Source organism: Anomaloglossus baeobatrachus, chromosome 6 (assembly GCF_048569485.1).
Source record: "Anomaloglossus baeobatrachus isolate aAnoBae1 chromosome 6, aAnoBae1.hap1, whole genome shotgun sequence".
Taxonomy (NCBI): domain Eukaryota; kingdom Metazoa; phylum Chordata; class Amphibia; order Anura; family Aromobatidae; genus Anomaloglossus; species Anomaloglossus baeobatrachus.
In genome coordinates, this window is record NC_134358.1 from 351,633,872 (window position 1) to 351,660,527 (window position 26,656).

The 26,656-nt window shown below is 45.5% G+C and overlaps 1 protein-coding gene across 2 annotated transcripts in view; it reads right to left on the reverse strand.

Moving 5' to 3' along the window:
• SLC6A19 (solute carrier family 6 member 19) overlaps nucleotides 1-26,656 on the reverse strand; it is a 913,143-nt gene that overhangs the window by 273,129 nt on the left and 613,358 nt on the right. For both annotated transcript variants that reach the window (XM_075315004.1, XM_075315002.1), the window contains one exon: nucleotides 20,546-20,674. In XM_075315004.1, coding sequence (XP_075171119.1) covers nucleotides 20,546-20,674 — 129 coding nt within the window. The remainder of the gene's footprint in view (nucleotides 1-20,545; nucleotides 20,675-26,656) is intronic.

Consider the following 26,656-nt stretch of genomic DNA (forward strand, 5'->3'; position numbering starts at 1 on the left):
GCGACAGTTCTGGGACTGTACCCGGCTCTTCCCGATTTACCCTAGTGCGTTGGCAAATCGGGGTAATAAGGAGTTCATGGCAGCCCATAGCTGCCACTAAATCCTAGATTAATCATGTCAGGCGTCTCCCCGAGATACCTTCCATGATTAATCTGTAAATTACAGTTAAAAAACACACACACCCAAAAAATCCTTTATTAGAAATAAAAAACAATAACAAAGTCCCTCATCACCAATTTATTAACCCCGACAAAGCCCTCCATGTCCGGCGTAATCCACGGACCTCCAGCGTCGCGTCCAGCTCTGCTGCATGCAGGAGACAGGAGCTGCAGAATACACCGCTGCTCCGGTCAGCTTCACACAGCAACTGAGGTGAGTAGCGCGATCAGCTGCTGTCAGTCAGGTAACTCACGGCCACCGCTGGATCCAGCGGTTGCCGCGATTAACCTCAGTGACAGCTCAGCTGATCGCTATACTCACCTCAGTTGTTGCGTGGAGCTGACCGGAGCGGCGGTGAGTAGCGCGATCAGCTGAGCTGTCACTGAGGTTACCCGCGGCCACCGCTGCATCCACCGCTGGATCCAGGTAACCTCAGTGACAGCTCAGCTGATCGCGATACTCACCTCAGTTGCTGCATGGAGCTGACCGGTGCGGCGGTGAGTAGCGTGATCAGCTGAGCTGTCACTGAGGTTACCCGCGGCCACCGCTGCATCGACCGCTGGATCCAGGTAAGCTCAGTGACAGCTCAGCTGATCGCGCGGCTGTCTTCAGTTGCTGTGTGAAGCTGACAGGAGCGGCGGTGTATTCTGCAGCTCCTGTCACCTTCATGCAGCACAGCTGGATGCGACGCTGGAGGACTGTGGAGTACGCCGGACATGGAGGGTTTGTCGGGGGTTAATAAATTGGTGATGAGGGACTTTGTTAGTGTTTTTTATTTCTAACAAAGGATTTTTCGGGTGTGTGTGTTTTTTAACTGTAATTTACAGATTAATCATGGAAGGAATCTCGGGGAGATGCCTGACATGATTAATCTAGGATTTAGTGGCAGCTATGGGCTGCCATTAACTCCTTATTACCCCGATTTGCCAACGCACTAGGGTAAATCGGGAAGAGCCGGGTACAGTCCCAGAACTGTCGCATATAATGTATGCGGAAATTCTGGGCGGCTGCTGACTGATATTGTTAGGCTGGGGGGCTCCCCATAACGTGGAGCTCCCCACCCTGAGAATACCAGCCTTCAGCCGTATGGCTTTATCTGGTTGGTATTAAAATTGGGGGTACCGCACGCCGTTTTGTTAAATTATTTAATTATTTATTTCACTGCACAGTCTACACAAACCCACCGGCTGCTGTGTTTGGGTGCAGTGAGACACCTGTCACTCAGCGTGGGGGTGTGTCTCACTGCAACCAATCATAGGCGCCGAAAAGCAGGAAAGCAGGGAATACGAGATTGTTTAATGAGCGGCCGGCTTTTTCAAAAGAGGAAAAGCCGCCAGAGTTTAGTGAAGAGCTGTGAAGCGCCGCGGCAGTGATCGAGGAACGGTAAGTAAGAGAGAGGGGGGAGACTGACCGACAGACTGTGAGAGGGGGACAGACAAGACAGAGAGAGACAGACAGAGCGAGACCGACCGACGGGAGATAGAATGAAAAAAAAAATGACGGACATCGCTAGTAAAAAGCACAAAACGTGCGTTTTGGACATCGGAGTGCCACACAATGTTTTACGTAAAATCTTTCATGTATTAATCTCAAAAAGTAACATACACCAGCTCTATCTCACTATTGGGTATGTGCCCTTAACATTTACGCCATGAAAATTCATTTTGGTGTCATTTTGAAAGGTTTTCTGGTGAGTCCGTAAAAATGGTGTAAAACTCGGACAAAATTGTTCACAGCTGTGACTTTTGAGTGATAAATGCTTCAAGGGGTCTTCCCCATGCTGTTGCCATGTCATTTGAGCACTCTGAGACTTTTGTGACATTTATAGGGTTTCTACATGCTGCCGGGGGTCATTTCAGAAAAATACTCGGGTCTCCCATAGGATAACATTGGGCTCGGTGCTCGGGCCGAGTACACGAGTATCTTGGGATGCTCGGCCCGAGCCTCCAGCACCCGAGCTTTTTGGTACTCGCTCATTTATTAACAAAATCCCCTTCACTGGAGAATTTACGTGTGATGTCAATATGTTCTTTAAGGGAGTCCTCTAAAATGGACAAGCTTTTCTTCTCTTCCTCTAGTAATATTCTCATAAATCTAAGGGAGCTTTCAGTGGCTTCTTTTTCCCATAAGTTAACAAAATCAGTGTTTTTGTGGCGATACCCTGGTTGGAGGGTTATTCTCAGATGTCTAGGGACAATTTTGTCCTTCAAATAGCTCTCCAAAGACTGAACCTCCCACCATGAAACTATGCGCTCCTTATAGACCTTTGTGAGGACCTTAAAGGCCCCACTTAAGGCCCCGTCACACTAAGCAACATCGCTAGCAACATCGCTCGTAACGAACAACTTTTGTGACGTTGCTAGCGATGTTGCTGTGTGTGACATCCAGCAACAACCTGGCCCCTGCTGTGAGGTCGTTGGTTGTTGCTGAATGTCCTGGGCCATTTTTTAGTTGTTGCTGTCCTGCTGTGAAGCACAGATCGCTGTGTGTGACAGCGAGACAGCAACAACTAATGTGCAGTGAGCAGGGAGCCGGCTTCTGCTGAGGCTGGTAACTAATGTAAACATCGGGTAACCAAGAAGCCCTGTCCTTGGTTACCCGATATTTACCTTTGATACCAGCCTCCTCCGCTCTCACTGCCTGTGCTGCCGGCTCCTGCTCTGTGCACATGTAGCTGCAGCACACATCAGGTAATTAACCCGATGTGTGCTGTAACTAGGAGAGCAAGGAGCCAGCACTAAGCAGTGTGCGCTGCTCCCTGCTCTGTGCACATTTAGCTGCAGCACACATCAGGCAATTAACCCGATGTGTGCTGTAACTAGGAGAGCAAGGAGCCAGCGCTCAGTGTGCGCTGCTCCCTGCTCTGTGCACATTTAGCTGCAGCACACATCAGGCAATTAACCCGATGTGTGCTGTAACTAGGAGAGCAAGGAGCCAGCGCTCAGTGTGCGCTGCTCCCTGTTCTGTGCACATTTAGCTGCAGCACACATCGGGTTAATTAACCTGATGTGTGCTGTAACTAGGAGACTGGGGGCTGGTCACTGGTTGCTGGTGAGCTCACCAGCAACTCGTGTAGCCACGCTCCAGCGATCCCTGCCAGGTCAGGTTGCTGGTGGGATCGCTGGAGCGTCGCAGTGTGACAGCTCACCAGCAACCTCCTAGCAACTTACCAGCGATCCCTATCGTTGTTAGGATCGCTGGTAAGTTGCTTAGTGTGACTGGACCTTTATAGTTAGTGTGTACCTTTTCTGTATAAAGTTTTTCTCAGAAAAAACGTCTCTGGCCTCTGTGGCCCATTGTCTTGTGTCAAGGTCAGAAGATAAGAAACCTGCCATTTAATAGCATATAATCAATTATTCAAATAACAAGATACCAATAAGATTCACAGTATTCACAAAAATAGCTGAATCATGGAGTAGCAAGGAAAAGAGCCAAATCTCAATGAGACCTAAAACTTGCCTTTTAATAGGCATGTGAATAAAAGGTGAAGAAAGTTCACCACGTGAGCATTAAAACCAATGACCTAACAGCAATAATTACACTGCTGTACAAAGGGCATAGACATATACCTGTCTGAATCCCCACCGTAAATGCAGCTGGAGATGGTATAGACGAGGGCCAAAAAGGTTATTTTTTTCTGGCATGTCACTATACATCTTGGACATGGTTTACACCATTTTCTATCTCTGCCGTTTTATGTCCCTGTCTTGGAACGTCTCCTTCATCCTGACATCCATCACCCCTCTATATGATCTACTTTATCTGTCCTCTTATTCTTCTCTCACTCTTTTAGGTCTATTCTCTGGCCCTCTTCGCCTTTGTGTCCTTGTCTATAATACTTTGAACCCTAGCCTTTTATAGTACTACCGTATACCGATCACACTTGGGCTGGTTACCTGTGTGATTTGATTTGTTTACATCAGGTTTGTTCATACTAGGGGGTGTATATTTGGATATGGTGACGCTCCCTATATGCATTAATAGCGTACGTTCCACTCACCAGGATGTGATGTCACTGGTGGAGGTTGTCGCCGCTTGTGAGTGACGCGGCTATCTGATGACATATTATTTCCGGCCCGCATGAATTCTGGGGGTATGCGTCATGGGCTGTTGGTAAAGGGAAGGTCCCTTTACCAACTTAAAAAATAGAAGTGTGAAAATGCCCCCAGTTACGACAGAAACTGATGTCATAGATGTGTTTGTCAACCTGGTCACCAAGGAGGTTGGGGACAGCATGAAGGGACATTATGGTCAATATAATCTGACAAGGACAGAAATGCTCAGTCTTCAGAAACTTGAAAAGGACTCCACTATCACCATCAAGCCCTCGGACAAAGGGGGCAACGTGGTGATACTGGACTCCAAGGACTATAAGGAGATTTGTCTTGGTATTCTAAATGATGAGTCATGTTACGCCAGGCTAGACTCCAATCCCATCCCGGCATTTAAAGACGATCTGAGGAGTCTGTTAAGGGAAGCCCTGGATATGAATATAATTGATAAAAATGAATTTGACTATCTCTTTCCCACCTTTCCGGTATTGGCTACCTTCTATATCTTGCCAAAAGTACACAAGGGCCTTAGCCCCTTGAAGGGCCACCCTATTGTTTCGGGCATAGGTAGCCTGACCGAAAGACTGAGCGTATATGTGGATAAGATCTTAAGACCCTTTGTGCTGTCCCTTAACTCCCACCTAAGGGATACAACAGACTTTTTGCGCAGAATTGATGACATCTTTTTGGAGGAGGGCATGCTGCTATGCAGCATTGACGTGGAGGCGCTGTACTCCTCCATCCCACATGAGGCAGGAGTAGGAGTCGTTAAATATTTTCTTAGTTCAAGAGGGAGTCAATTCTCTCACCATAATGACTTCGTAATTAAAGCCCTGGAGTTCTGCCTCACTAGGAATGTCTTTACCTTTGGTGGGAGGTTCTTTCACCAGCTCAGGGGGACTGCGATGGGGAGTTGCTGTGCCACATCGTACGCCAACCTCCTCCTGGGCTGGTGGGAGGAAACAGAGGTCTTTGGAGGCCTCCTGGACACTGATGACATCATTTTGTGGCTAAGATATATAGATGACATCTTCGTGATCTGGAAGGGACAGGAGCTGGACTTCCATCGATTTATGGCTAATTTAAATAACAACAATATTGGCCTACATTTTACGTGTGAAATTGGTGGAAACAGTTTGGCCTTCCTGGACGTTCTGGTGGAAAAGGGACCGGATGGTTGGCTTGTGACCACCACGTTTAGGAAGGCCACATCCTCCAACTCCCTTTTAAAGTGGGACAGTGCTCACCCAGGTCCCCTTAAGAGAGGAATCCCTAAGGGACAATTTGTGAGGATGAGGCGGAATTGTTCGGATGAAGCAGGGTTTAAAATGCAGTCGGTGGATTTGATGGGACGTTTCAGAGAGAGGGGTTACCCGGAGGGTGTAATCAAGAAGGCATATAATTCTGTACGCAATGTGGACCGTACCACTCTTCTGAATCCTAACCCCAGTGAAGACAATCCAGTGGATATTCTGAGATTTGTCACAACTTATAACAATGGGGCAGCTGACTTCAGGAAAATATTATCTAAATATTGGCCTATTCTACGAATGGACCCTTCAATTAATAAACATCTTTTGGATCATCCGTCCATTACCTTTAAGAAGGCCAGGTCTCTGGGCGATAGATTAGTGCATAGTCACTTTAAAGAGGACGGGCCCGCTATGGCAATGAATGAGATCAAAGGCTGCTTCAAATGCCATGACTGTGTGAACTGCAGATTCATGGAGGAAGGAAAGGAGTTTACAAATCATGATAGGAGTAAAACATTTTTGATCAGGTCCTTGATTACATGTAAATCCAAGGGGGTTATTTATAGGATAAGTTGTGCCTGTGGTAAGCTCTATATAGGTAAGACCATCAGGGAGTTGAGACGGAGGATAGGAGAGCACAAAAATGACATCATGAAGAAGAATGATACCCCTGTTGCGAGACATGTAAATGCCTTCCACAATGGAGATCTGGGAAGCTTTAAGGCCATGGGGATTGATCTCATTCGCCCTCCCCCACGAGGGGGTAATTGGGACAAAAAAATTCTCCAGAAAGAGTGCTTTTGGATATATAGCCTGAACACTATGATGCCTGCAGGCTTGAATTAATCCCTGTCCTTTACATCCTTCTTAGAAGCACCTTAGATTCTAGGGCGTCATAGGAGGGTCAGTCGATGTCCGAGTGGGGGCACCATGGGCGTGGGGACTATTAGGGTGCCGACCTCCACATGACAGGCAGGATGAGAAACAGCGTAGGGTTGTTGTAGTGTGCACCCCCTCCCCCCCCCTTTCCTATGGCCCTCTAACTGGCCCGTCCTCCTTAGCCAGTCAGTATTAGGCATTTTTGTTTGATACAAGGTGGGGGGCATTATGTGTGTACCCAGTATTTTTGATTTGGGTGGTTGTAACAGTAGGGGTGGTTTTTTTCTTCTCCCCCCCCCCCCTGTTAGGCGCATATTTTATCGTGCCTTTCTTTCCTACTTACCAAAACACCTTCCCTCCCCACCCTTTTTAAATTTTAATTTTTTTCTGGCATGTCACTATACATCTTGGACATGGTTTACACCATTTTCTATCTCTGCCGTTTTATGTCCCTGTCTTGGAACGTCTCCTTCATCCTGACATCCATCACCCCTCTATATTATCTACTTTATCTGTCCTCTTATTCTTCTCTCACTCTTTTAGGTCTATTCTCTGGCCCTCTTCGCCTTTGTGTCCTTGTCTATAATACTTTGAACCCTAGCCTTTTATAGTACTACCGTATACCGATCACACTTGGGCTGGTTACCTGTGTGATTTGATTTGTTTACATCACGTTTGTTCATACTAGGGGGTGTATATTTGGATATGGTGACGCTCCCTATATGCATTAATAGCGTGCGTTCCACTCACCAGGATGTGATGTCACTGGTGGAGGCTGTCGCCGCTTGTGAGTGACGCGGCTATCTGATGACGTATTACTTCCGGCCCGCATGAATTCTGGGGGTATGCGTCACGGGCTGTTGTGCTTCTGCGCATGCGCCAGGGTATAAAGGGAGCTTGTTCCCGGACGCTTAGCGCGGCACTTTTGATTTGGATGTCCGGTCACACGGTTGTGTGCGGTGAGTAATTTGACTATGGGGCACAAGTGTATATGTGCATATCGCACCTCTGGGGCTTACATACTGAATTGTCTTTTTGCAGTGACTCCGGGCACTACTGGAATAGACTGCCACCTGTGATGTCTGTTGGCAGTTAGCTCTGCACCATATATAAACTCCCCTGAAGAGTTATATTTAATGAAACGCGTCGGGAGTATGTGTTTCTTCGCCTAATGGAACTGCCTATTTCAAGTTGGACTATGGGATATATGTGCTGGATGATAGCCTCCCTATGAGTCTTTTATTGTGCCATAAGCTGCCCTATGAGTTGCCTCTGGATCTGGTAAGACCGTTCCCGATTATTTTTTGGGATCTAATGTTACGGTGTCCCGGTCCTAAGTGGCACCACTAGGTACTTCTGTGACCTACATCTCCTTCCCCCTTGTGAGGCAGGAGGATCTGTGTTTGTGGGTCGTACCTTTGATTTACTCTAAGCTAGCTGTAGGGTGGATGACCTTTTTGGCCCTCGTCTAGACCATCTCCAGCTGCATTTACGGTGGGGATTCAGACAGGTATATGTCTATGCCCTTTGTACAGCAGTGTAATTATTGCTGTTAGGTCATTGGTTTTAATGCTCACGTGGTGAACTTTCTTCACCTTTTATTCACATGCCTATTAAAAGGCAAGTTTTAGGTCTCATTGAGATTTGGCTCTTTTCCTTGCTCCTCCATGATTCAGCTATTTTTGTGAATACTGTGAATCTTATTGGTATCTTGCTATTTGAATGACCTCTCAGAAAGCCCAGTATGCCACTCAAGACCTGAGCCTCCACTGAGTGGTAGTGTCTGTTTTAACCTTAAAAACCTTGGCCTGTCAATTGCCAGCACATACATGCCAGCACAGCACTACCATCCAGTTGAGACTTTTATTTCATTGGTCAATAGTGAGGTTGAGAAACTTAATGGTAGCATACATAAGGGTGATTTTCAGTTAAACCACAATCTGAGTATCGAGGAATCCAGAGCTATACAGAATCTTAGAGATAACACAACCATCATAATTAAGCCAGCTGACAAAGGTGGGGCAACAGTCATTTTAGACCGAGACTACTATATTATAGAGATTCTAGGACAATTGGCCGACACAAGCACCTATGAGCCTATCCCGAGAGATCCAACATCACAGATCTCTTCCCTCATAAAAGCCACCTCTTCACGATACCTACAATTAGGTGTCATAGAACAGAAATTGGCCAGCTTTCTCATTAATTCACATCCCACCATCCCGGTGTTTTACACTCTACCAAAAATTCATAAAAATCTCACCCATCCACCGGGCAGACCCATAGTGGCGTCGACAGACTCAGTACTCTTCCCTCTGGCTAAGACCATTGAAAAAATACTATCTCCGTTCATACCCCTTATACCATCATATGTGTAAGACACCTCACATTTCCTCGACATCATTAAGGACCTACATGACATCCCCATCCCTGCATTTTTGGTGACACTAGATGTTAACAGTCTGTATACGAGTATCTGACACAAGGATGGTATGGATGCTGTACGCTGGTTCCTAAGTGAGCATACCACTTTACCTATTGACAATAAGCAATTCTGTCTTGATCTTCTTGAAATAGTCCTTGAGAAGAATTATTTCATGTTCCAAGATCAATTTTACATGCAGCGTAAGGGGACCGCCATGGGATCGAACATGGCGCCCCCTTACGCTAATATCTTTATGGCCTCCTTTGAAGATAGGTTCATCCACTCCAACCCATTCATCAATAGACATGCCTTATTATGGCGAAGGTACATTGATGATATTTTTTTGGTATGGGATGGACATCTAAACAGCCTTCAAAAATTCTTCACTGACCTTAACGGATTCATGCCCGGACTAACCTTTACTATACACCAAGATCAGACCCAAATTATTTATTTAGACAGGGTGATAAAAGAGGACACTGGCCTTTTGGTCACTGACATTTTTGTGAAACCGACGGATAGGAACAGCCTCCTTTTTTACACTAGTAATCACCCCAGGCATGTTAAAAAAGCATTGCCTATATCGCAGCATACACGGGTTGACAGACTGGTTAGTAAACCAGAGACAAAATTAAAACGACAGGAAGAGATGAGCCTTAAATTTCGACAGAGGGGTTACCCACGGGAGATAGCCGAAAACAAAGGGTCTATCCCTAGACAAGGTAGTACGGTACATAATCGGGTACCATGCGTGACTACGTATCATCCTTTTCAACCCTTGTTGAGAAAGATCATCTGCCAGCACTGGCCCCTCCTGAAAGCGGCATACCCCAAAATCGAGGCTTTTCATAACCTACCTCTCTTCTGCCATCGTAGATAACCTAACTTAAGGAACCAATTAGTACGTGCCGATATAGGTTCCACGAAAATAGTATCACGTCAGACATTTTTGGACACACAACAGAGAGGCACGTTCCCATGTTTAGGTTGCGCGCAGTGTGCTAATGTCACTAAAGGTGATACTTTTACACATGCCAGAACAGGAAAAAATTTTCAAATTAAAGGTTTCCACACATGTGACAGCACATTTGTGGTGTACTACATTAAGTGTCCCTGCAGTCTCGGGTATGTTGGGTAAACTACTCAGCATATCCGAGACCGCATTAGTCGACATAAATCAGACATCCGGTGTGGTAACTCTCTCCTGCCCATACCTAATCATTTCTTGACAGCGGGTCATCAAATATCCCAGCTCAAATTTCAAGTTATTGATCACGTAGATGTTATACGTAGAGGCGGCGATAGGGTTAAACGCCTCCACGACAGGCAGGCAAGTTGGATCCACACCCTAGGAACACTTGAACCGCATGGTCTGAACCGAAAATTATGAGACTTCGTTCTAATGTACTATTGTATGTCATCAGTGGATCTGAATACTGATGCAGATTAATGGCCATATTCCTTAATGCATGGTATAGATAATCATTTAACATATACTTCCTCCTTTAATCTTATCAATGTTATAACGCATATACCAATATGGCACCCATGGATATGGGTTAATTTCTCCTATAGCACATGTCCCCTTTTTTTTATGTATGACCATTATACATGCTTATTGTTGTCACACTAACATGTATCCCTCTTCTTTACAGAAACGCTAACATGTCCTGATATTCAGCACTAGCCAGCACTTCCTGGATAACTGCACCTTCTCCCATATCTCCTATGGCACTCTGGACTAGGATTATGTCTCTCACCCACACCTATGCACGTGAACAGTGGTTTTTTATGCTAGTAATCATCCAGGTACAAGATACCAGTCCCTATGACGCACCAGCAGGGGGCCGGGCCGGTAGCGCGTAATGCGCATGCGCGGTGTGCGTTCCACGGGCCCTGCTTCCTGTATTCCATTGACAGGAAGTGATAACAACAGTACACGCCCACACTTCCTTTTAAAACGCCTGCACGCTGGAAGAACACACAGTGCAGGATCCTCCACTCACAGACCGCACGTCCAGCACCAGTGTGGTAAGTAATGGTAGCCGACCTCCCTCTCTACCTGCTATATATGATTCTTTCATGCTGCCTGCAAATTCCTTCATTTTCCTCTATTTATTTTCCTCTGTTTATGACCCTAAGGAAACGGCCTCTGATGATTCCGGTCCTACCGGTGATATTGTACATAAACGGCCTGGTATCTCTTACTGGTTAACATCACTAATTTGCCGCTACTGATATATGATCAGGTATCTGCTTTCTTATATGGAACTCACTTAGCTTCCCCTTTACCTGCTATATATAACTGTCTTATGCTACCTGCAATCCCTTTATTGCCTTTTTGTAACCCCAAGGTGACAGCTACTGACGTTTCCGGTCCTACCGGTGATATTACATATAATTGACCTGAACATAGGTAACATCCTTATATATCCTTTGCTTGCTAGCATTACTATTTTGTAGCCACAGACACGCCATCTGGTATCTGCCTTCTTTTCCTTATATAGAGCTCATCTATAATTCTACCATACATTGGTCTGCACCCCAGCAGTCTCCGGTCACACCCCCTCCCACTGATCTGCAGGTGTGTCATTTCAATTTCTTTAAACTCGTATAACACACCCTGCATGACATAATAATTCAACTTTTCCACAGTTTAACACCGGCTGTGTGATTCTCATGTCTTTTATCCTCCACTTTTTTCTCTACTTAGAATATGGACCCCACAACAGTCCAGCTGTGATATGTGAGGCAGGGGAAGGTGATTCTTTTGTACAATTAACGCTAGGTATCCAGCACAACTATTTTTACATATATGCCTGTGTATGACAATATTGACATATTATTTGACATATCTTTTTGCATCTATGTAATTATTCATAATTTCCTTGCATTGAGATCCAGGAACCTGCTATTAACCCTCTGGGGTGATATCTCCATTGACACAGCATGTGACACATGCACTCCCTACATCTACATAATAGTCCTTGGTTTACATTTTACTATCAGCAAGATCACACAAACTTCATAACAGGTATCTAACAATCACCGTCTGTCCCTATAGAACTCCATGTGGGTGTTTTTAATATGAACCTTACCTAACACATGTCTTCTTTATTATAGTACATATCATAATTGACGCATTGTCCTCCGCTGTTTAATCCTTGGCTCACACCTTGATGTGATTGCATACTGTCATACTAACAGTGGGGAGTGGCATACTGGGCTTTCTGAGATGTCAGCAACAGTTAGACTACCTCCTTCCTTATATACTTGCTTTACCTGTTTTTTTCATTTTTTTCATTTTTTCATTTCTTTCTGGTTTTGCATTCTTTTTCTTTTTTTCTCTCCTCTGGTCCTCTCTTTCTTTCAAATTTCCCCCTATGGTCGGTTTTCCATTTAGACTAACCACTGTCACATGAGCACTAACTAGATGTATCCCCGATCCAATGCTCAGCGTACCCATGCTACTATAAAATGTACATGTTTTTCTAAGTTTTTGTACTGTACAAATGGAGGGTGGTTTGTTTCATCATACCACGTAATTGTATTACAATATGATATGATATGTCTCTACCCTTTCTAAGATGTTATTGGTTCACCATCATTTTGTTGTTGGAAACTGTATCACATTTTGTCAATCTTGTATATATGATATTGATTTTTTGTTTCTGTTATCATGTTCAGATAAAGTCCAGTCTGACGAAGGCCTACAGCCGAAACTTCGACTTATTTGGACGAATCATTTTTCATAATTTACAGCACAATTTGATCAATAAAAAGAAATTTGCATATGAACAGTCGAATGATTTTCTTCTTTTGGGAGTAATAGTGTGTTGGGGTATTCTCTATATTTGATTCACTATGTAGAGTAGGACAACTGGATGAACAATTAAAAAAGGGGGTTTATCGTTGTAGCGGTCATAAATGTTTCTATTGTAAGGCCATATCACATGGAAAAACCAACTTGAAATCGATTATAACGGGCGAAATATTCCGTATTAAACAATACTTGGATTGCAAATCATCATATGTAATCTACTTATTGGAATGCAGTTGTGGCATTCAATACATTGGTCGAACAATACAATCTATGCATAACAGACTTAATAAACACCGACACAATATTAGACAGGGTCTTTTAGAACAAAGTGTATCAAAGCATTACTTTTTGACTCATCAAAAAATCCGAATGGATTACGGCTTACAATATTGGAACAAATCCCGACTGGTACAATATTGGAACAAATCCCGACTGGTATACCAGATCGTTATAAGAGGCTAATTAATAGGGAATCATACTGGATATTTAAAATGGCCACATTAAATCCAGAGGGTTTGAACATACTCATTAATTATTAATAATCAGATATAGATGTTTGATAGGATTTTTTAATTTTTGATAGATTTTAATAAATTATAATTCTTAATTTATTCAATATCTTCTAGTAATTCATGTAATGGTGATCTAAAAATATATTATTATTTATATTAATTTAATTGCATTTTTCCTGTTAATAAGATTATATACATAAGCCCTTATTTCCTTATGGTGATTATTGGTAAGTAATGGTTCTTTCCTTATATGATGTATTTTATGAAGTATTTTTATGATGTTTTTTATGAATTTTTATGTATTTATATATATTTACTTGCTTATTCCAGATAATATCACAGTGACATGGTTTAAATTATTTTTCTAAGTTTTTGTATTGTAGATCACCTTGAATCCAAATGATTTAATGTTTTTTTTATGAATTTTATGAACTTTGTCTATGCTGACCGAATAATTGTTTTTCTATTGTTCCAAGTGCTTTAATTGTGGTAATTATGATTGTTTTTATAAAGTGTATCAAACATTGTCTAATTAGCAGCTGATAAAGGGGACATAAGGTGGTGTCACACATAGCAACGACAACGACGTCACTGCTAAGTCACCATTTTCTGTGACATAGCAGCGACGTCCCGTCGATGTCGCTGTGTGTGACGTCCAGCAACGACCTGGCCCCTGCTGTGAGTTCTGAATGTCCTGCTTCATTTTTTGGACGTTGCTCTACCTCTGTAAAGCACACATCGCTGTGTGTGAAAGCGAGAGAGCGATGAACTGAAGCGAGCAGGGTGCAGGGAGCCGGCGTCTGTCAGCCTGCAGTAAGCTGTAACCACGGTAAACATCGGTTAACCAAGGGAAGCCCTTTCCTTGGTTACCCGATATTTACCTTAGTTACTAGCACCGCCGCTCTCACGCTGCCAGTGCTGGCTCCCTGCTCCCTGCACACGTAGCTGGAGTACACATCGGGTAATTAACCCGATGTGTACTCTGGCTAGGAGTGCAGGGAACAGGGAGCCGGCACTGGCAGCGTGAGAGCAGCGGACGCTAGTAACTAAGGTAAATATCGGGTAACCAAGAGAAGTGCTTTCCTTGGTTACCTGATATTTACCTTAGTTACGCTTCCACGCGTCGCTGCTGGCTGGGGGCTGGTCACTGGTCGCTGGTGAGATCTGCCTGTTTGACAGCTCACCAGCGACCATGTAATGACGCAGCAGATCGCTGGTCGTGATCGCTGCTGCGTCGCTATGTGTGACACCACCTATAACGTCTCAGAAACGCATTGTGCAATTAGTTAAACAGTTAATCTCCTCCCTGGTATAGCCTGATTCTGTGCAGCACCCGGACACCGCTATTTTTCTATTCAAGCCATTGCTATATCCAGCTCCCACTGGGAGCTAGTGTGTTGCCCAGGGATAAGGGGTACTCAGATCCAGGCCACGGGGTCACTTCTGTGGGTATCACTGTGGCGTGACCCGGTTCTGTGATCCCAGATTCCACAGCAAAGAGGGGATTAGGTAAGGGAGATTGTTCGTGACGCCACCCGTGGTGTGCGGTGAGGTAACAGAGCACCGCCACTGCCGGTTAAAGGATCCCGGGGATGGTGGTGGGCAGCAAGGTGGTGATTTCCCTCCACGGGTAGGGTGTTGGTGTCCCGGGACCCCGGTGAGGTGGTGCAGGGAGGAGATGGCGACCATCTGAGAGCTGTGCACCCGGTTGGACTGGGGGATGTTGTTACTCACAGTTCGCTTTGCAAGAAAACGCACACAGAGTCAGGAATTAACCAGAAATTGACGGTGCCCGTAGCCTTTGGCACAGAGGGTGTTCGGATCCCACACCCGGTACAGCAGGGCCCTCTCTCTCTCTGTCCACTACTATATGAAGCCTCCTCAACTCCTCGGCTTGAAACGGGGAGTCCACTCCCCAGCGATAATCCGGAGCCGACTCTGATGCCAGCGGGCCACTACCCTGCCCCGGTCACCTTGGCTCCATTCCACCAATCTACTCCTTCCAGCAATCCTGGAGCTCGCTTCCACCCTTCCACAGCAGCCGGGAGCTCCCACACCCCGGTCTGCTCTGTTCACTCTCCTCTCACACACTGCTCCAGCCCCTCCCGTGCTGCTCTGTTTAGCTTCTACACTGAGGGGAGGGGTGTGTCTTCAGAACTGTACCAGTCGTGGGATCAGATTACCAAGGAGGATTAGATGTATCTGTGACTACCTGGTTTTGCCAGGGCGTCACACTAGCAGCCGATGCAGCAGTGCAACACAGGTATCAGCCTGTGTGAGGGAGATTCTGAGATATACTGCGGTCTTGTCCCGGATTCATCCGACCAAGGTGTGTAGGAGCAGGGACCGCCTAGATTGTGGCTACTGCAGCTGCCAGCGGATTGCTCATCAGAGCATATAACAACAAAGTCCTGACCTGCATTAACCCTGGGAGAAAAAACTGTGGACAAGGAGATCGCTTTATTATGCTTATCCAGAGTTGTGCCTGTCAGCACAACTCTCATAGGTAAGCGCATAACCTCCTTCCTGCACTTTGTTCACCAGTCGGTTTTCACACAGGAGCGCTTTTTTTGTTTTTTCTTTTGTATGCTGATTGACTGTCAGTCAGTGCCAGAGCCTTGTTACAGCCGCACCTCCTTGTGTGCTGAGAGGTGATGGAAGCCACACTCTCTGCACCTCTATGTCCGAAAGTCAAAGAAATAGCTAATTTCCTCCTGGTAGTCCTGCTTTTATGTGGCAGCCCCCAAAGCTTTAGTACACTATTAACTTGCAGATTAACCCCATATCTGCATGTTAATATCATTTAGAATGTGCAATTCTGTAAGCACAGAAATGCTGTTCACATTAATTACAGGTGTTCGGTGCAACGTGGTGAGGCCAAAAATGTAAGTACACCTTTCCACGTACTTGTATTCCCTCTATCTCCACCAGGGCTGGACTGGAACTAAAATTCAGCCCTGTCATTTGGGGGTGTACAGGCCCATTTGTCGCATGGTAAATGTGTAATATCTTTGTGCACCTGTAGGTTGTATAACACGACCATATAACATGTAGTCACAGCTGCGTCCAGTATTACAGCTCAGGCATATTTATTGCTCTTAGTAGCAGGACCTGGTGAAGCCGTTATTTTCCTACAGAGCTGGGTCTCGCAGATAATGAAGAGGATGCTGCTCTCCATATAATGCTGCGGTCACATTGCTGATGGGCAGGGATACAAAATCACATCTCCCTGAACTAATATTGATGACCTATTCTACAGATAGGTGATAAGGAAGCTGTTGTTGTCACTGGTGATAATTGTGGACACATACCACTTAGGGAATGTGTAATTAAATTTTTGGGGGCAGATCCCACCATGGAAACTGCTATGAAAAATCCTCGAATGACCATATGCATCTACTTGCTGTGCACAGAATCAGAATTTTGAGCATTTTTTACCCACTTCAGGTTTCTAAAACCACCAAGTGATTAAAAGAAGTGACCGCTCCATTCTTCTGGTGTTTTCCACTCAGAAAATGTTCTGTATTTTACAATGCAGATCAATGGGAAGGCTCGGTAGATGTCGGAATCTACAAATCCCAGCTTGTCCTTAACAATGGTAAGGAGATCCTGGGAGTTGTTGTTATCAGACTGCGGATCATACAGGAACCAGAATACTGATAAGACGCAGGCAATATCACAAATAATCATTTACATCCAGGTACCTTTATAGGTGGCATCTTCTGAGTCGTTCCCATCCTTTTTGTCTCCACGCAGTACAGACGCCATCATGAGGTTTCGGGCCCACTGCTCATCTCTGAAGCCCTCCCTCTTTATTCTTTAGCAGCACTTCCCCACACAGCACCTTTACAAATATATCCCATGGTGTGCCCCTGAATAAATAATTGCTATGCTTCATTCATAAAATATCCCCCCAAACTGACCTTATCCAAAATACCTCCCACACTGCCTCGCTCCATAATACACCCCCACGCTGCCTGTTTCCATAATGTCCCCATACACAGCTTCTCTCCATACTGTCCCCTCCACACTGCTCTCTTTATAATATACCCCCACACTGCCTCTCCCAAAAATATCCCCCCATATTGCCCCTTTATTATTATTTATTTATATATTCCACCCAAACTGCTCTTTTGTAATCCCCCCCCACATACACAATACAATGCACCCTCCATTACCCCTCCCCCCCACACACACAATACAATGCACCCCCATTACCCCTGCACACACACACACACACTACAATGCACCCTCTATTACCCCTCCCCCCACACAGACACACATACACACAATACAATGCACCCCCATTGCCCCTACACACACACACAATACAATGCACCCCCATTACCCCTACACACACACACAATACAATGCACCCTCCATTACTCCTCCCCCCACACACACAATACAATGCACCCCATTACCCCTACACACACACACACACACACAATAGAATGCACCCTCCATTATCCCTCCCCTCCACACACAATACAATGCACCCCCATTACCCCTCCCCACACACACACACACACACACACACACACAATACAATGCACCCTCCATTTCCCCTCCCCCCAGTCACACCCAATACAATGCACCCTCCATTACCCCTCTCCCCACAAACACACAATACATTGCACCCTCCATTACCCATCCCCCCCCACACACACACACAATACATTGCACCCACCATTACCCCTCCCCAGCACACAATACAATGCACCCTGCATTACCCCTTCCCCAGACATAATACAATGCACCCCCCATCACCCTCTACACATACAAATTACACTACCTCATCACAACGCACTCCTGCCCCCCTCCTCCCTCCTCCCTCAGAATACAGTAACCACCCCTGCCTGTCACAAAGCTGTGTTCCTTCACAAATGTTCCCCATTATGTGTCCTCAGCCCCTCCTCACTCATCCTCATTAATTACACCTGTCTCTTTGGCTCCTCCATGGAGCACTTACCGCTGCCTGATGCATCCTGTGTGGCACCTGCAGCACTGTGATGACATCAGCAAGGTGCTGATCTCATCACGTTGCTGCACGTCAGGGGTGGGGCCCAGTCCCGGCGCACTGTTCAAATGTATTTACGTCTGAAAGACGCAAATAGATTTGAATAGGAAGGAGGAAGCTGCGGTCACCGGTACCACCATCGCCGCACTCCTCAGCAGTGTGTGCATGTCAGGCACACTATCACACAGCACGGCTGGCACAGTGCAGTGTGGTGACTCCTGGTCCTGCTGCAGCTAGTGTGCACACAGCAGATAATGCTGCTTGGCCTGCACACTGCTGAGCAGAGCGATGGTGACTGCAGATAGAGCGACCAACTACAGGGACCGGCCTATCTGGCATTTGTCAGAATTTCCCTATGGTCAGTCCGGGCCTGATCTCCACCCTCCCCTCTTCTTTGACAGCTCTGGCTTCATATAGTCAAAGAAGAGAAAAGATAGAGAGAAAACAAGCAGGTTAGATGGTGTATTTAAATGTTGTGCCACTGAAAGGATGCACCCTGCACCTGTATTTGATGTGAACAGTCATTCTCTGCTGATATAGTGCCTTTAAATAGGATGGAGGTGTTTACAAAACATACCTCAAACATGCAGAATTGTTTATTCAATCAGATCTGGAAACTTTCTATATTGACTCTTAGTGAGATAATCTGTGCTCACCGCAATATTTTAGACCTTCGGGGATTTGAAAAAAAAATGCTCAGTGGTGGATATTTGTTTCATGTATCAATATTATTCCAATAAAATATTGAGTGACTTTATAATTCAACGTTTCAAAACCCATTTAAAGCACTAGTACAGTGTTTGATTTTCAGTGTTGGAGTGGTGCCTGAGATTTAAGTCCCCTGCCTCTAGTATTATATTCATCTGCCGCCCTCTTCATCCTTTTTCGGTGACGCTCAGGTCCCACAGCACTATCTTGTGCCCATAACTTCTGACTGGCTGGAACTCAGAATTTACGCCACAAGCACTCAATGTAAATCTGAGTACTACAGTAGAATGATGCTCTCATGGAGTGACATTGATTTGTGACCTCCAGCTTGATCCATAAAACACTGAGGCTGCTGGTGTGCCGCCCCTGCAGCGGTCGAACCGCTCGGGTCCAGGGGTCGCTGTGGCTCAAGCGCTCGCGGCCACTTCAAATGTAAAGGGGGTATTTATAGGGGACAATAGTTTGTCGATGGGAGTACCCGGGGGAGATGGAGTGGAGGCAGCCAGATGACGTTCCCTCCACAGGTAGGGGAGGCCCCGGGACTCAGGATGGGTGAGATGGGGTAGGGGAGAGTGGTACAGATTGCAAGCAGGGGAGGACAGCGTACTCACTCAGGCAGTGGTGGTAGTGATGCGACTGCAAAGCAGACTCTGACACAAAGGTAAACCAAGTCTCTGGGTGCTGCTGCCACTTCAGGGGAGCTCGTCCGGGAGTCCGCTCCGTTTGGTATTGCTGATGGTCTGTACCTTGCCTCCATGCACTGTATTTTAGTGTTCTGTGTGACCCCTCTGCTTGAAGCTGTCGGGGTCCCGCTCTCCACTGTTAAGTAGTGAAGCTGTGCTCTTGATGCCTGACACTTGGGATTTCAGTGGGCAGCATAAGCTGGAAAGCCCTATCCCCCCTCTTTGTGTTGATGTCCTCGATCTCTGAGCTCTTGGAGAAAGTCCATAAAGAAACTATCCTCTACTGGTTAATTATCAGGTTGCGTGAAGCTACTCTCTGATCTAGGGTCCAGTACCCTGCCACCGTACTTGGTCCCGGTTCGGTTACTAAGTACTCCGGTGCCGCCCGTTCTCCTAAACTAGGCCTGGCACCCTTCTCCAGTACGCTGAGACTGGGTCTCAAACTCCTTCGGTCCCAGGCCACCGTCTGCGACCTAGCCAAAAGTCCCCAGGGAGCTCCAACTCCCAGCTCCTCACTCTTTGGGAGCCACTACTCTTCTGCCTGTCAACTCTGCTCTGCTCTCCACTTCCTCTCACTGACCTCCTCCCTCCCACCCATCTGCCTCACCCCTAGGCAAGTAGCCCTGTTCCAGCTAGACCACCCACTGGTGTGCCTGACACGGTGTGGTGTGAGGTGTGACTAGGGTTTGAATACTGATGGAGCAATACTGAAGGTTGGGATCGCAGAACCAAGGAGGGTGGGTTCTGCACCATAAGGGCAGGAGTGCACTTCCCTGTGACACCCTGACTAGTGCAGGGGCATCACACTGGCATGTCACAAATCGCCAGAGACCGTCAGGAGCAGTACTGGAAAAAGAGGAAGATGGCAGCAGGTGAGTAAAATACAGGGGACAGAGGACTTACATTTAAAGCACCCCTCCAGCGCTGAAATAAAATAAATACTGGAGTAGTGCTTTAAGAAAGTCATATTTGATTTCACTAATTTGATATTGAAATACTTTTAATAAAAGCCTGTCTTGGCCAAAGCTTACCTTGCAAAGCAATCATCATATTGGGCTGTAGCACGGAATCCAATGATAGAATAGATGACAGTAGCAGAATATATGGATGTGAAGCCATTAATGATAGAGATGATGACTGCATCTTTTTCACAATTGTTACTGTAATAAATGTATTATTGTTAGTTTTCATATGCTAAACACTGCTTTATATTTAATGTAATGCATACAAAAATAATATAAACACCAAAAACATTCTAGGCATGCATACATGCAAAGGAAGGGTCTTTTCATAATGACAAAATCACTTATTTTTTGTATCTTTTGATGTCATTGGTCCAGTTGACACCATCTATTAAACATTGGGATTTTGTTGCAGGAACAAGCACACAGTCTGGCAGACACTTCCTTTGCAATACATTTCCTATGCAATATTTAAGATGAAAGGAAACTGCAGTATGAATCATCGGATACCGGATGTCACTATTGACTCATATATAGACTCTGTGCTGTTGATGTGAACTGAAATGCTGACAACAGGAGATGGAACTTGCAGAGAGGGATGGTGTGTTTCTGAAAAGAAAGTGGCTAAGAGAAAGTTGGTTGGCCACCTTGATGACTATGGAGGCAGAGCACGAGGGAGATCGCTTTCCGGTGCCATCCTCGGAGAACACCACCCACATACCTCCCACCCTTTTAAGAAAGGAAAGAGGGAGAAAGTATGCGGCGCGCGCAGCAAGTTTTGACCACGCCCCTAGCCACACCCCTAGCCACACCCATTTGGCAGTAAGGGTCATTCAGCAGATGCCCCGGACTGTTCATTCATATTCATAGCAGTCAAAATTTTCTTATACTTCTATGTGTCACTACATGACATGTTGCTTATTTGTGCCTATAAGGCCGTGGTCACATGCTGCATAATTTCAGGGGGTTTTTTGTTTCTGCCGGTCGGCACCAAACTACACAATAACTATCTTCTCTGTTTTTTCCATTTTTGCTGCATTTTTTCTGCCTTTTCTCCATTGTTTAATGTGTTTTTGGTTCAGATGTGAATATGCGTTTTTAAGTGTTTTTATTGTACTGAGAAGCTTTTCCTGCATTTTTTAAGCTCCACATAGAAACCTCCAGAGAAAAAAAACCCCGAAAACCGCAGAATTCAGCAGCGTCTTCTCATGGAATCACATCCACTTTACTTGGACAATTAAACACAGCAGAATAAATGTGCAAAAAAACAGCAGAAAAAAAATGCAGCATTTACACTACATGGGAATATGGACTAATTGTCCAAGCAAAGTGGATGACAAGTCATGAAATCTCCGCCCCTGGTGCGTGTAAAGACACTGAACTGTGCGGATTTGGTGTTTCTATCTTTATAAGCTTCAGGATTCACATCTGCAACAAACATGTATCAAATAAGGCGACAGTGCATAAAAAATACCGCAGACACGCAAGAATCAGAGGAGATTGTTATTGCGCTCGTGGCGCGGACACCTGCAGAAAAAATGCAGCATTTACGCTATGTGTGAACACGGCCTCAGTGATACATTTTTATTATATTTTTTATGGGTTTTAATAAAGAAAAATAATAAATTGCGCCATTTTTTTCCCGCCATTTACCGATCCCCATAAATAACCTGATCGCTGTGTTGTTCAGGTCATTACGATTACAGGGACACCAAATATGTTATTTGCTGATTTTTGATGTTTATTATTTTATAAAAAAAAGTGTAATAAAATTACATTATTCTATTTTTTTTATTATTTTTAGTGATTTTATTAGAAGAAAAAAGAAACCCTCTTTTCCGCTCTCTGTAGAATACAGGAGATAGAGACACTGCTGAGAGCAGCTAGTAAAGCTAGGAGGCTGCTGGACACAAGTTTTGAATGTTGCTGGTTTGAATCCAAGGTGGTGAAGATAAAAAAAAACAAAAAACTGTATTTGTATTTTTTTTTCCCTCATTTCTCAATAGTAGTTTAATGGGAACAAATGAATCTGACTCTTTCCTTCATCTACATTGAGATACAGTATTTATCTATCTATCTATATCTATCCCTCTATCTATCTATCTATCTATCTGTCTGTCTGTCTATCTATCTATTTATCCCTCTATCTATCTATGATTCTATCTATCTACGATTCTATTTATCTATCTATCTATCTAGGATTCTATCTATCTATCTATCTATCTATCTATCTATCTATCCATCCCTCTATCTATCTATGATTCTATCCCTCTATCGATCTATGATTCTATCTATCTATCTATGATTCTATCTAACTATCTATCTATCATGTATGAATCTATCTATTATCTGTCATGTATCTATATATCCCTCTATCATCCATCCCTCTATCATCCATCCATCCCACTATCATCCATTCACCCCTCTATCATCCATCCATCCCTCTATCCCTCCCTCTATCCCTCCATTTATCCCTCTATCATCCATCCATCCCTCCCTCTATCCCTCCATTCATCCCTCCATTCCTCTATCCCTCCATTCATCCCTCCATTCAGCCCTCTATCATCCATCCATCCCTCCCTCTATCCCTCCCTCTATTCCTCCATTCATCCCTCCATTCATCCATCCCTCCATCCATCTTTGCAGCTGAATAATCTGCTTCTGGTGTCTCACCTGCAGTATAGAGGTCAAGATAACAAAATCTTCCTATGTGTTTCAATATAGGCAGTGGCTCAGTGGTAGAGCTGCTTCCTTTGAAACAATGAACTCACAGTTCCACGGGTTCGAGTCCCGGCTGCCCCAAAAATCCAGAGCCGATGAAAATTTAATTTAATTTATTCACTGCACTGAGGGGAGGAGCCGGGACATCAGCTGTGAGCCACGGGGCTGCGGGACACACCTCTAAAATTGTGGCAGTCCCGCAGAATCCGGGACGGTTGGGAGGTATGACCACCCATGGTCACCCTGAAACTGTTTAATTTACCTGAGTAGCTGTTCCTGTTCAGCTGTCTGAGGCCACCTTCACACGTCCGTGAAACACGTGCGTGTTTGTTCCGTTTCCGTATATACCGGAGACACGGACAAACATGCACCAATGTTAATCTATGATTGTGGTCACACGTGCGTTATTTCATTATGTCCGTGTGTGCGTGTCCGTGATCCGTATGTGTTTGCGTTTTGCACGGATGCATGTCCGTTATCTGCACAGAGCACGCACACGTGGACACAATGAAAGTCTATGGGTATGTGCACACACGTTAGTAAACACGTATGCATCTACCTATAGTCCGTGTCCGTTTGGTGTTTTTATTTCTAGTGATGTCGGCCATTCTTTCTATTTCTGTGTATGTCGGTCAATCTCCCTGAGTCCGTTGGTCGGTCTCTCTGTCTCTCTGTCGGTCTCTCGGTCTGTCTGTCCCTCTCTCACAGTCTGTTGGTCAGTTTCCCCCCCTCTCTCATACTTACTGTTCCCCGATCTCTGGCGCGGCGCTGCACGGCATTCACACTGCTGCGGCGGCTTTTACTATTTTGAAAAAGCTGACTGCTCATTAAACAATCTCTTATTCCCTGCTTTCCCCGCCCACCAGCGCCTATGATTGGTTGCAGTGAGACACGCCCCCAAGCTGAGTGACAGGTGTCTCACTGCACCCAATCACAGCAGCCGGTAGGCGTGTCTATACTGTGTAGTAAAATAAATAAATAAATAATTAAAAAAACGGCGTGCGGTCCCCCCCAATTTTAATGCCAGCCAGATAAAGCCATACGGCTGAAGGCTGGGGATGGGGATATTCTCAGGATGGGGAGCTCTACGTTATGGGGAGCCCCCCACCCTAACAATATCAGTCAGCAGCCGCCCAGAATTGCCGCATACATTAGATGCGACAGTTCTGGGACTGTACCCGGCTCTTCTCGATTTGCCCTGGTGCTTTGGCAAATCGGGGTAATAAGGAGTTAATGGCAGCCCATAGCTGCCACTAAATCCTAGATTAATCATGTCAGGCGTCTCCCCGAGATTCTTTTCATGATTAATCTGTAAGTTACATAAACACACACACCCGAAAAAAATCCTTTATTAGAAATAAAAAACACAAACATATACCCTGGTTCAACAATTTAATTAGGCCGAAAAAGCCCTCCATGTCCGGCGTCATCCAGGATGGTCCAGCGTCGCATCCAGCTCTGCTACATGGAGGTGACCGGAGCTGCAGCACACACCGCCGCTCCTGTCACCTCCACGCGGCAAATGAAGAGTGCAACGCGATCAGCTGAGCTGTCACTGATGTTACCCGCTGTCAACGCTGGATCCAGTGACAGCGGGTAACCTCAGTGACAGCTCAGCTGATCGCGCGGCTGTCTTCAGTTGCTGCGTGGAGGTGACAGGAGCGGCGTTGTCTGCTGCAGCTCCGGTCACCTCCATGTATCAGAGCTGGATGCGACGCTGGACCATCCTGGATGACGCCGGACATGGAGGGCTTTTTCGGGCTGATTAAATTGTTGAACCAGGGTATATGTTTGTGTTTTTTATTTCTAATAAAGGATTTTTTTCGGGTGTGTGTGTTTATTTACTGTAACTTACAGATTAATCATGAAAGGAATCTCGGGGAGACGCCTGACATGATTAATCTAGGATTAAGTGGCAGCTATGGGCTGCCATTAACTCTTTATTACCCCGATTTGCCAAAGCACCAGGGCAAATCGGGAAGAGCCGGGTACAGTCCCAGAACTGTCGCATCTAATGTATGCGGCAATTCTGGGCGGCTGCTGACTGATATTGTTAGGGTGGGGGGCTCCCCATAACGTGGAGCTCCCCATCCTGAGAATACCAGCCTTCAGCCGTATGGCTTTATCTGGCTGGCATTAAAATTGGGGGGGACCGCACGCCGTTTTTTAAAATTATTTATTTATTTATTTTACTACACAGTATAGACACGCCCAACGGCTGCTGTGATCTGGTGCAGTGAAACACCTGTCACTCAGCGTGGGGGCGTGTCTCACTGCAACCAATCATAGGCGCCGGTGGGCGGGGAAAGCAGGGAATACGAGATTGTTTAATTAGCGGCCGGCTTTTTCAAAATAGTAAAAGCCGCCGCAGCAGTGTGAATACCGTGCAGCGCCGCGCCGGTGATCGAGGATCGGTGCGTATGAGAGAGGGGGGAAACTTCAGTCACTCGGGGGATTAGCGGTCACCGGTAAATCCTTCACAGGTGACCGCTAATCAGTACTCGACACAGACAGAGCCGTGGTATGAGGATGAAGTCTGGTGAAGTTCACCCGAGTTCATTCTCATCGCGCAACTCTGTCGGCTGTCAGCCGACATTTATAAACGACATTGTGCATCACACACACGGACATTCCACACGGACATTCCACGTACACATACATGTTCATTCCACACGCACACACGGACGTTCTACACACAAACACGGCTAGCATACGTAATTCACACAGATGCCACACGGACCATTAAAACGGACACAAAAACGGGACACGGACCCGAAAAACGGCCCGTAACACACATGCGTGTTTTTCACGGACGTGTGAAGGGGCCTGAGAGAGAGAAAGTATTGTTAGGATGTCTATGTTGGAAGCAGAGTAAGATTCCCCAGAAGACATCTCCTGTGATTCGATTGGAGAGCCTAACATCATTCCTGCTGCTAATCCACCCTTCGGTTGGCAGGTACATCAGCTTTTACTTGGCTTTTCAGCTGCCCTGTGTGGTAACAGTACTCTATGAACTGAGCTTGTGGAGCTCACAATTTTAGTGAGACTAATATATATATATATATATATATATTTTTTTTTTTTAAGACCCCTGATCAAAGAACTATCTTTGGGATAGGAAAAAATGGAAGAATAGAGTTGTGATAAGATTGTGAGCTTCTGTACTGTACCACTATAAGGCCTGCCTTTGCACTCAGTTATTACATAGTTGTTCTTATGTGACGCCCTGACAAAATCAGGTTGTCACAGGAGACTGCATCCATCTTACAGATGCAGGATTCCCTCCTCCTTGGCCCTACCAACACAACCCCACACACAGGTACATACACCAGCCACAAAAGCCTAGTCACCCCCCCAGGACAATAGGGACACACCAGTGGGCATGGCCAGGCAGATAGTGATGTCCACCTTGGAGTCCTGAGGTGTCAAGGGGAGGAAACACGGAGACAAGACAGTTAG